This window comes from Lactuca serriola, chromosome 9, assembly GCF_051521515.1.
Source record: "Lactuca serriola cultivar US96UC23 chromosome 9, Lser_US96UC23_V15, whole genome shotgun sequence".
Classification (NCBI taxonomy): Eukaryota; Viridiplantae; Streptophyta; class Magnoliopsida; order Asterales; family Asteraceae; genus Lactuca; species Lactuca serriola.
This window is the reverse complement of record NC_136416.1, coordinates 40344189-40356952: the sequence shown is the minus strand read 5'-3', so window position 1 is coordinate 40356952 and position 12764 is coordinate 40344189. Positions and strand designations below refer to the sequence as shown.

The window sequence follows — 12764 nt, the reverse complement described above, 5'->3', positions numbered from 1 at the left end:
TGAAAACTGTTGTAGTGTGACAAAGTCGAAACCTAGGTATCACATAGTTTTTACAGTTAGAAAAGTTGTTATAAACTATTTTTAGATGGTAGTTAGATAGAAGAGTATTTTCTTCATTCTTATATTATGAGTTAGTTAGTCTGTTTGCTCATCTCTTCTGTATATGTATGTATTCTTCATTGTTATTGAATACAAGTTTCTGAAGCAATTCAAACAAAAACTTCTCTCATTCTTTCACATTAACATGGTATCAGATTAGGTTTCGATTCTCCATGGCTGATTCAATTTCTTCTGCTATCGATTCATCTAATCCTTTTTTCATTGCTCCTTTTGATAATCTGAGTTCTATTCTCATTACCAATCCTTTTAATGGAATTGGCTTTGCTTCTTGGAAACGATCAATGATCTTATCGTTAGCTGCCAAGAACAAATTAAGTTTTGTTGATGGAACAATTTCTGAACCAACAATTACCTCTTCTTCGTATTCTGCCTGGTTTCGAGCCAATTCTATGGTGATAAGTTGGATTTTGAATTCTCTATCCAAAAACATTGCTGATAGCGTGTTATTCTTGAATATTGCTCAAGAAATATGGCTTCAATTGAACCAAAGGTTTGAACAACCAGATGGCGCCTTGATTTACCAAATTCAGCAACAATTGTATTCGACTTCTCAAGGTTCAGAAGATTTCACCACCTATTTCACCAAATTAACTCAAATTTGGGAAGAATTGTGTCTTGTTCAAGCAATTCCTCCATGCTCCTGTGAAGTTGCATCAAAGATTAACCAATTTTTTTTTGAAGAACAACGCCTCATTCAACTTCTTATGGGCCTTGATGATTCTTACAAAGTTGTATGTGGTCAGATTCTTATAACTAAGCCTCTTCCTACTGTATCCACTGCATACTCCTTAATTCTTCAAGAGGAACGACAACGTGGTATTAATACTTCTACTCCAATTAATACCGATATCATTGCCATGAATGCATCTGTTGAAAACAGTCCTATGTCCAAGAAATCGTTGGTTTGCAATCATTGCAAAAAGCATCGTCATACCAAATCGCAGTGTTATCTTCTCCATGGATTCCCTGCAAATTTCAAATTCACCAAATCCAAACGTGAAGAACCAAAATCCACTGTTCAGAATGATGTTGTTGATTCCAATTCTAGCATCTCATAAGAACAATATCATCAATTGATGATTCTTCTTCAAAACAACAATATCAATCCATCGTCTTCTAGTTTTCTGCTCAAACTTCTCTTATGGATGGATCCATGGAATCTGAAGGTACTTTTTCTTTCAATAAGTTTGCTGCTAATGTGTACAAATCATCATCTCTTTTACAACCACTTTATTCATGGATCGTTGATCTCGGGGCAACAGATCACATGTGTTCTAATAAAACGCTGTTTCTTTCTTTATTTAAATTACCTCATTCTCATTTCATTGGTTTACCTAATGGTACTAATGCATGTGTGTCTTTTGCTGGAAATGTCAAATTATATGATTCCTTGATTCTTCAGGGAGTCTTGTATGTTCCTAATTTCAAATACAATCTTGTTTCAATTTCAAAATTGAATTCACAACTCCAATCCTTTGTCATTTTCATTGATCAACATTGCCTATTGTAGGACCCTTCGTCAAGGAATAAAATCTCTCTTAGTCTCTTTGGCAATAAGGTCAATGATCTTTATGTTTTTGATCACATAACCATTTGTAATTCCTTGTCTTTCAGTTTCTCTGTATTCAATCTCTTTTGTAATTCCTTGCCCTTTCCAACTAGTTTATCTCAATCTCAAGCTGTTTTTGATCTCATTCATGTGGATGTTTGGGGTCCATACAAGTACATATCTCATGATGGGTTCAAATTTTTTGTTACTATAGTTGATGACTATAGTAAACACACTTGGGTGCATATGGTTACACATAAAGGGTATGCAATGGAAATTATCAAACAATTTGTTGTTTTTGTTCAAACTTAGTTTAACAAAACTACTAAAGTTGTTCGTACCAATAATGCTTATGAGCTTGGATATAGTCATGAAGGCATAGAATTCTATAGCAAACATGGGATTCTACATCAAAAATCTACTCTATTTACCCGTCAACAAAATGGAATAGTTGAACGAAAACATCGACATATACTTGAAGTTGCACGAGTTTTATTATATCAAGCTGGTCTTGGTTTTTCTTACTAGTCTGAATGTGTCCGAATAGTTGTTCATCTCATTAATCGGATGCCTTCAGCTTCTCTTAAGTTCAAAACTCCTTTTGAACTTCTTTATCAAAAACAACCGGATTTAACACAATTAAAAGCCTATGGATTCTTGTGCTTCATCACTACTTCTACTGTGGGCCGTGATATATTTATGTCAAGATCTCATCCTTGTGTCTTAATTGGCTATCCCATTGGACAGAAATCTTTTAAAGTTTTAAATCTTACTATCAAAGTTATTCACATTGCAAGAGATATCAAGTTTTTTGAGAAATTTTTTCCATTACATGCCATATCTTCTACTGTGTCACATAATCCACATTCTTTTCTTCCTACAAACTCCAATGATACACCTATTACATCTTCATCACCTTCACTTTCTGTTCCTATTGAAAACATTTCTTCTTCTCAGCCTCAACCTCTTCATATTTCTAGAAGAACATCCTCTAGAACTCATAACCCACCTATGCACTTACGAGATTATATATGCAACAATGTTGTTAATTCTTCACATATTTGTTGTCACACTATCACAGATATGTGCAATCTTGACCCTCAAGTTCATGTTCTTTATCCTATTTCTACTTTTGCCTTCAATGTTTCTAAACATGAAGTTGAGCCTGCTTTTTATTATCAAGCTAAAGGGAATCCTCATTAGGAACTTGTTATGCAACAGGAACTTGAAGCATTACAAACAAATCATACTTGGGATATTTTTTCTTTACCCAAGGGAAAAAAAGCCAATCTCATGTTGATGGGTGTACAAACTTAAATATAAGGCTGACGAGTCTATTGATCGCTACAAGGCACAGTTAGTAGCCAAAGGTTTCACTCAAAAAGAGGGCATTGACTATCATGAAACTTTCTCTCCAGTAGTCAAATTCAATACTATTCGATGTTTAGTTTCTTTTGCTATTAAAAAAGATTGGAAAATTCAACAACTTGACATCAATAATGCCTTCCTTCATGGTGATCTTCATGAAGATGATTACATGAAATTACCACTAGGCTATTCTACTACTTCAGATCATCTTGTTTGCAAACTTAAAAAGTCACTATATGGTTTAAAACAAGCTTCAAGGCAGTGGTATGCAAAATTATCCCATTTTTTGCATCAAAAAGGATATACTCCTTCTCTCAATGACTATTCTCTTTTCATTAAGAAGACTACTACTTCAATTGTTATATCAGCAGTGTATGTGGATGATATTTTACTAACATGTGATGATCAAGATGAAATTTCTTCTTTAAAAATGACTCTTGATAGTCAATTTCGCATAAAAGACTTGGGGGAAGTCAATTACTTTCTTGGACTTCAATTTGACAAGGTGGCTGACGGATTAGTTGTTCATCAGCACAAGTTTGCTCAAGAATTACTTAACCTCTATTCTATGGAAGATACTGTTCCAGTTTCTACTCCATTTCCTCACAATCTTAAACTTTTACCACTTATGGACAATCCCCTTCATGATCCTACATTGTACAGACAACTAATTGGCAAGTTGAACTTTCTAGTTCACACTAGACGAGACATCGCCTTCACTGTACAACACTTGAGTCAGTTTAACAAAACTCCTTGTCAACAACACTATGATGCTGCTATACATGTATTGAGATACATTAAAGGCACTATTAATCAAGGTTTATTTTTTAATAAACTTTCCAATTTTAACATTGAAGCTTATTGCGATTCAGATTGGGCAGCATGCCCAATCACACGAAGATCAGTTAGTGGCTATTTCATTTTATTTGGGGAAAGTCCGATCTCTTGGAAGTCTAAAAAGCAAGTTACAATATCTCTTTCTTCAGCCGAAGCTGAGTATCGTTCAATGAGGAGAATATGTGTTGAGTTGGCATGGTTGTCTAGAATTTTACATGAGTTTCAAGTGCCTAATATAACTCCAATACCTCTAAAGTGTGATAATATGGCCGCCATATACATTGCTACCAACCCTGTTTTTCATGAAAGAACTAAGCACATCGAGCTCGATTGTCATTTTGTTAGACAAAAACTTCAAGAAGGACTCATTTCTTTATCACATGTTCTAACTACCTCTCAATGTGCTGATGTTTTTACCAAGAATCTACCATCTTCACAGCATCGAGAAGCTATTTTCAAGCTGCATGTAGTTCCTTACCCTCCAGCTTGAGGGGGGGGGGGGGGTGTTAGTTTTTACATTTAGAAAAGTTGTTATAAACTGTTTTTAGATGGTAGTTAGATAGAAGGGTAGTTTCGTCATTCTTATATTATGATTTAGTTACTCTATTTGCACTTCTCTTCTGTATATGTATGTATTCTTCATTGTTATTGAATACAAGTTTATGAATCAATTCAAACAAAAACATCTCTCATTCTTTCACATTAACACAAAAATAGTTAGATTTCTTCTTGGAAGGTAAAAGGTTGAATATGTCATTGTAATAAAAACTATGAATCAAATTTGTTAAAAGAAGATTAGAAGAGGTGTTAAATGGTTCGAGTAGATGCACCCTTCTCGTCTGTCGAAAAACACATGAATCCCTCTAGTTTGTAACAAAATGAAGTTATGAGGATATATTTCAAACAAAATCAAAACTTGGACTAAAATATCATTTCCAATATATCATAGAAACCAAAATTTGACTAAAATATCTAAAACCAGAATTTGACTAAAATATCATTTCTTATAGGGTGCAGAAGAAGTTCAATTCCTTCCAACATATTTGTCAATTCAACGTTACATTAGTTTTCTCTTCATTCTAGTTTCATATTCTCATCATACAACATATGAAAATTCATCTATCACACAAAATACAATTTATTTAATTTTATATTTTAACATCTGCTAATTTAAATTTAAAAATTTAAACTAAAAATAAAAACAACATTTTATTAAATAAAGCATCAATTACTGCAAACAGTAAATAAAATGATAAAGAGACAACTAAAATTAAGAGACAATAATTAAAATCCTAAGATGATAATTAAAAAATCTAAAACTAAAATTGAGAGACAATAATTAAAATCCTAAGATGATAATTAAAAAATCTAAAACCATATAAGATATGGTTTTTGAAATAGTAGATAACTGTATTATAGAAAATATCAAAATTTGACCATTGGTCAAAGAGTAGAGAGAGAGAGAGAGAGAAAGTATGTGTTGAAGTAACTCGATAGGTTTTTACAATTTGTCGTACCACCTTTATTTGGATTCTTATTGTCAGTGGTACATCCAACGACCAATACCGCTTACAACCTACGGTTGAAACCGCTTGGCCCCGTCCACCCTTGATAAACCTACAACTCAATTTAACTTCGACTTGATCTGTATTAAAAATTACGTACCAAAAGGAGTGGGCACGGTTTGCCCTACGGTCTCATGGTGGCAGTGGGGAACACTGCCCCCTCCCCACCCTGTGGTCTCTACTACGGTTTGGCCGTGTGCGGTAAAAAACGACCGTACTTTTTCTATTATCTCTTTCTTCTTCAAGTGCCTCTTTCTCTTCTCCTTTTATTTTTCCTTCTTTTTTGGTACACCACACCTAAGGCTGGACGGAGTGGGAGCAAAAAAGGGGTGAGGGAAGCTTGCCTCACTCCTGCACACCACTCCGTCGGTGAGGGAAAAAATGTGCGGAAAAGAGATGGGGGGAGGGCGTGCCGCACTCTCCCTTCATGCTATTGGTCAAGTTTTTTTTTTAATATTTATAAAATTATATACATATTAAAAAAATATAAAAAATATATCAAAATTCATGGTTTTTAATTCTCTACCAAATGAGTATAATATATGTATGAAATATATTTAAAAAAAAGTGAGGGAAATGCTTCCCACCCATTCCTTAGTTTTTAGATAAAGGAAAGAAAAATGGAAAATAAATATATGGCCCACAAAAAATAAAGGAAACTTTCCTCCCAATATATGACAAATAACACATAAAAGTATAGTAAAATTGACACATAGCCGTCACGCGGAGACCATGTGACGTCTAGGTGATATCAGAAAAATATGGTTTTTATGATGCCAGTCCGTTATATTTAATTTACACCCCTTGACCGTTGAGACCTGTTATTTTACACAACCGGTCCATAAAGAGACGCATAAAAGAGTTATTGATATGGAAGGTCATAAATGATTTCTGGGAAGGGTAGATATGAAATATAAAAGAGGGGCAGAATCATAATTGGATCTTATTAAAAGAAACGCCATTCCACCCGATTTACGTCTCCTGCAGTTGTCTCTTTGTCTTCTTACTTTGTCCCACTTACAAACCTGTTTTCTTTGGATTAAATATTTTGATGTAATAATGTCCTTTTTTTCACTATTTATTTATATATAAAAGGACCTTTTAAAGAAAACAAATAATTATGTTTTGTTTTTAAAACTAAACTACATATTGAAGTTAGGAACCAGTCATCTCATGATATTATATTAGTAAATAATCATTTACACAACAATATATATCCTTTTTTTCTACTACTTTTATGTTTATTTCATTTTGTTTTACCAATTTACTAACAATATTTCTTCTTTTTTATTTTATCACTTATACAAGTGATACTGAATATTTAATCGTGTTGTAACTGGTTATACAAATTACATCTGCTACTAAACTGGTGCATATTTTGGTCTTTGATAGAAAACATATTTGTTTATTGGGAAATTAAGTAATTGAGTATTTTTTTTTTAAATAACAACATTTAAAAAAAATAATCACTTTCTCCGGAATAACCATTCCGAAGCATGCCAAATGAACCAACCTAACTACCTCTAGCCCACAGTAAGACATATATGGGGACCACACATCCAAATCGGAATCACCATTCCGGACATTGTGATATCCCAAATTTTGTTGCTACCAAAATTTCGAAGATCTTAAACCTTCTTTACTATGAGTTCAACAAAGCAAGTTAGTTCTATTGTTTAATTTACTTTCATTTTAGTTTATAAAAGATTTTTTGTATTCTGAAATATGTAGATCAAGTCCAAATTATGATAATCAACTCCTTGATAACTATTACATGAAGAACAAGTGGCTAGGGAGAGAAATCCTAGCCACACTCTTTAATCTAAATGACTACATCTTGGTGCACACCATAATAATGATCATTTGTTCTTCATGTAATATTTTTGCTCTTTCAAATCTCATTTGACTATCATGTTCTTAGTTTATTATGTCGATTATCGCCATCTTCATTCATATTTCGCAATGCCCAATCGTTCAAATGGGATCAACATGCTTAACGAAGTGCATAATATCATCTTGCACCAAAGCCAAAAGTGTTGAATAAAGTTGAAAATGAAATTGTGTAGCCCGGGCGCTTTTTCACTGCCATAATTCAAAACAACCTCTTTGATTCTGGCAAGATCAAAGGGGGTCTCAAGACAATTCTAGTCATCGTCTAATAGTTTTTTTTTGAAATTAGAGTTAATAAGAGTTGGTCTAACGCGCATGGTTTCCTGAAAATTATCCATGAAAAACAACCAAGTTTCATGTTTTATCGGCTTAGTATAAATGACCCACCTATCATTAACAATGAGATCGTGCACATTGTTCCTCCTTTTTTTTAAAATTTTTTTTGATCGTGTTATGAAAATAACCTGGAATTCTCATATCCTGTGTTTATCCATTTGTTTCTTGATTTTTGAATCAAGTTCAACTTAGCCAAATTCTCTATTTCAAGAATGCACTGCTTGCAATCTCTTATCTCAATAATTTCAGCTTCTGAAAATATCCTGTCTTCGGCCAAAAGATCTAGGTCATTAACTATTTCTTTCAGCCCTAGTAACAACTTGTATCGAACTCAGCTGTAACACCCATTCTTGGTATGGTTCTTATGAATTCAATTTCATTATTTAAGTTTTGGGATTTCGACTAGGCCACGACGTGATGATGGAATGGCCACGATGTGGCACCCCGGTTATGGAAATGAGCATCGGCGAACCACCACGACGTGGCGAAGACTAGGGTTCAAAACCCTAGATTTCAATATTAGTGCCCTATTTAAAGGCACTAACTCCTAGGGCTGTCTCATTTGACAACCTCCTTCCTCTTGAAATGATCCCCACCCAAACCTTAGCCTCTTTGTGTGTGTTTTGAGAGTGTCAAGTCATTTTTTTGAAGCTTGAAAGAAGAATGAGTCCATCTTGTGGTTTGTAAGCTTGATTTTGGCTTGGATCTAATATATTCATCTCATTTTGACCTTGTGAAGGTATAAAGTCTCAACCTTGATCATTGTGTCTTTAGAGCTTGTTTTGGGTTATTTTATAAGCTTTTTATTCCCAATCTTATTATCTTTATAGTTTGAGTAAATATCAGAGCCTTTGAGTGCATTATCTAGCTTCTAGACCATGGTGTTGGTTGGAAAGTGGTCGTGCAGGACCTAGCTTGGTTTCCATGCAATTAGTGAAACCATTAAGAGATTAGGATTAAATATCTTTCCTTATTGGAATGTATTAATGGATAAAGTTGGAAACATTTTCCATCAAGGCCTTTAAGAGATTTAGATTTGAGCTTTGGAGCTCTTCGAGTAAAGGAATAAGAGCTTAATTCATTAAGTTGTCTCTACTCAGTTGCCACAACGTGGTGGCATGTTTTCCACGACCTAGCGGCTGGCTCGGTCGTGACTGTTTTGTCGTAAGGCTTCCACAACGAGGCCAATGGGTAACCACGACTGGAGCTCGTCTAGGGTGATTTTGACTATTGACTTTTGACCTGGTTGACTTTTGGTCAAATGGCTAGTTTAGAGGGTAGACTAAGGACTAATCTTGAATATTTCAATAGGTGTGTTGTAGCACTAATTCTTGTTTGTTCGAGTTGTTGTTGATTCGGTTGGAGTGTGAAATGGGTCTTCACACTGTACTATGTAGGATATTAGTTGTCTTTGTGAATCAGACATTTATGATTGGACGTGGCACGTTATGTTGGGAGGGGCTCGTATTGTTGGGCAGAACCCATTATGCTGGGAAGGGCCTGTTACGTAGGTGGGGACCAATATATAGGGAATGGCCTCATGTTATGTATGGTATGTGATATTTTAGGAAACTTACTAATCTTTGTGCTTACGATTTTTGTGTTTTAGTGTTTCAGGTACTTCTGGTTTGAAAGGGAAGGGCACGAATTGATCGCATTGCATCCCCCATAATTTATTTCCATGTTACCTATTTGACATACTTTGATGTTTTAAAACTATTTATACTCACTGGTTGGTTTGAACAAGTGATTGTACGACTTTGGTAATTAAAACTCAGAAATTTTTACTTGATACTTTTGGGACATTACAAGTGGATATCAGATCCTTGGTTTGATGGATTCAGACACACTTTCGGGAGTGTCTGAACTCAAACTAAGGATACATAAATGTTTTTCTAAAAAAGAAAAGATTTTTACAAAGAAAAGGGGGTGCGATGCGTGCAATCATCCGAGCTCTAGTAAGTGATTCCCAAAATGCCCATACATGAATGTTATTTTGTAGTATGCTATTACGTGAATGCATGCTAGGATAGGGCTAAGGATTTGCTTGCGATTTTTCATGTGGAATATGCCTATTAGGAGAGATGCCTTTATATTCATGTTATGTGTGGATTCCTAAGGTGCTTTAGGGTATTTGCTGATAATGGGAATTATTTGATGAATGCATTAGGGTAGTGCATATTTAAGACTAAATAGCATGAAAATGTTTGATGCGACCCTATTGTTTGTTCTTTTCTGATGAAGGCCTTATGGTAGATACATCTATTTTATTGTGATTATGTATGACCTGAATTCATGAGGTAGTCTTCGGTATCAGCAGCGACCTTTTGGCATGTGTAAGAGGAGAATTCTTGAGAGAGCCTAGGAAGTACTGTAGTGTGTTGTTTAGGTTGTTTAGCTTGATAACCTATGAGAGTAGCCATAGGAAACGACTTAGAGGATTCAGGATGATTTTTGAGGAAAGTACGAATAGGTGTGGAAGGTAGTATTAGGCTCGTACTACTAAATTAAATCACAAGATCCGTACTCAAGTCAAGGAAAGCCAAGAAGATTCTAAGAAGATTTTAGAGTGAGTGATCATTCAAGTATGTGTTGATCTTTTGTTTTGTTACCTTTCAGTATGGTGGTGATTACTTGAGGAGGTTCTGGATCTTGTTGTGGTTCCGGTTCAAGCTCTAGTGCTGAACTAATTGATGAGAGGATACACGATTTTATCACATAAGAGATCACGTACGATATCCTGGATGTGACACCTGTGATATTTGGTACGATCAAGGAGGGGATCATGGAGTTACTAGATGAGCGCACAGGGGCTTTTCGTGTAGAGATTGCAGCTTTTCATTTTAGGGCATGAACTCTTACTGTCTGAGAGTTCAAGGAACGTGGCTCCCTATAGTTCTTTGGGAAGAAAAACCCTATTGCCAGTAGACGATGGATTATAGATGTGGATAGTGCTCAACATACAAGCTTCTGCCCTGAGGGATCGAGGTTGACATTTACAGCCTTCCTTATGAGGGATAGGGCTCGTGATTGGTGCGAGGAGGTTGGTCATGTCATGAGAGCGGAGGTAGTGGAGGCCATGAATTGGCCTAATTTTGTTACCAGATTCAAATCGGAGTTTGCACCAACTATTAAGGTGAAACAGTTGGCAAGGGAGTTGCAGGATCTTTTCTAGACAGCAGAGACTATGGCAGAGATCACTTCCATGTTTAGGGGGAGAACTTTTTTGGTTCCGCAGTATGTGGTGAATGAGGAAATGGAGAAGACGAGGTACCATAACATGCCGAGGGGTCATATAAAGGATTTTTTTTAGTACTTCAGGATGCAGGACCCTAGAGGACATGAATGATACAGACCGGGAGCGGGTGATTGAGTTAGAGCTTCGGATGAAGTGCAAGCCAGCACAGGTTCAAATAGTTGAGGGTCCAACAAAGATACCTAAGACTTTTGACTCTCGACCTTTAGGTCAGCAAAGTCATGGCCGATCTTGAAAGTATGGGAGGGCACATGAGGGGAGATGTCGTGAGAAGGGTAGTCAATTTAAAGACAATAAGCGTCAAAAATGACTTTTTATAGCAAAGTATTTAAAATAAATAATGTTAACTAAGTTATAGTATATGTCACAAGGGTTCCGTACATATAAAGAACGCTGAAATCCGAGTTATAGCAAAGAAGTTCTGATATGTCAAAGTTTTACGACTAAACCTACACGGCACCGCGTAATGTAAAAAGTGAATTTTTGATAAATTACATTTTATCCTTAGGGATCTAAGCGAAAGTCATAGTATATTTTAAACCGAGAACGTACATAAAAAGAACGTCCAAATCTGACTTCGTATGAGGAAGTTATGATTTTTTCTAAGATTTAACATAGCAATGCACAACCCAGAATTCGAATTTTAGATCGATCAATTTTTAGCCGAAACAACCTAAATGAGAATTGAATATCTCAGTAATAGGAGCTCAACTATATAAAGACAGACAAAAGCGGATGTCGGCTGACAAAGTTATGAATGTTTAACTACCTGTTTAAGCCAGTTAAAATATAACTTCAAAATAAAGTCAAAACTAGCCGACAGAGTCTAAACGAAATATAATAGTACGTCTTTGCCTACGCGTGGATATAAAGAGCATCAAAAACGGATCTCGTATGCGAAAGTTACATATTTTAGAACATAATTAGTTTTTGGAGTAATCTGCGAGTGACACGTGGCACATGATGGGTTATGAGCACTACATCAATCCTATGGTGTACGTGCAAACTCTAAAGCTTTGGATCTAGTTTGTATAATGAACATGCAATAATCATCCAATGCTCAAAAACCCTAGATCTAACATATAATAGTCGATATTATCATAATACAAGGGTTTAGATATTACCTTGATTGTTATGTAGTAATAACAATATCAATTCCTCTTGATCTTGATCTTTGAAAGCTTAGTGCCTCAAATGTTGCACCTCTAATGGAGTCACAAACACCATGAGCAACAAGATGAACAAAGAGAAGTAGGAGAAGGCACAAAAACATCCAAGAACCCTAAGGGATCACTTAGCCACGTTTTGGGAGCCTTAGGGGTCTTTATATACTTGTGTGGGCTGCTAGGGTTTCAGGTGAAACTCTAATTCTCTGTTTAGGCCTTAAGCAACCCATGGAGTTCCCCTAGAAATTCCTTGGACGAAATCTATATGGGCTTCCCATAGATTTCGTCCAATCCCCTTTCCATTAGGAATCCATAGTCCAATTTGCAACTATCATATAATTGCAATATCAGTCTCCTTTATTTAATTAATCTCTTTTAGCCACAAAATTAATTCTTATTAATTCTTGACTAATATTAATTAAACAATATGATTTCTCTTTTAATATATTATTCATATAATATATTAATAAATCATAATTAATCCTCTTTCTCCTTAGTTCATCCTATCAGTTGCTATGGTGAAGGCAACTCAAAAGGACCATGCTCACAATCGGGTCAAGTACATACCAAAATAGTTATGGGCTTAGACACCTAATCCAATAGTCTCCCACTTGGATAAGTCTAACAACTATATTGCATATGACTTCAGAACCTGATCAACAATCGTAGCTTTCAAA

At 35.3% G+C, this 12764-nt stretch overlaps 1 protein-coding gene across 1 annotated transcript; it reads left to right on the top strand.

Moving 5' to 3' along the window:
• The first annotated feature begins 272 nt into the window (after window positions 1-272).
• LOC145075580 (uncharacterized) lies at window positions 273-1178 on the top strand. The gene has a single exon (XM_079021776.1). It carries the CDS (start codon window positions 273-275, stop codon window positions 1176-1178), a length of 906 nt encoding a protein of 301 aa, XP_078877902.1.
• Window positions 1179-12764: the final 11586 nt, after the last annotated feature.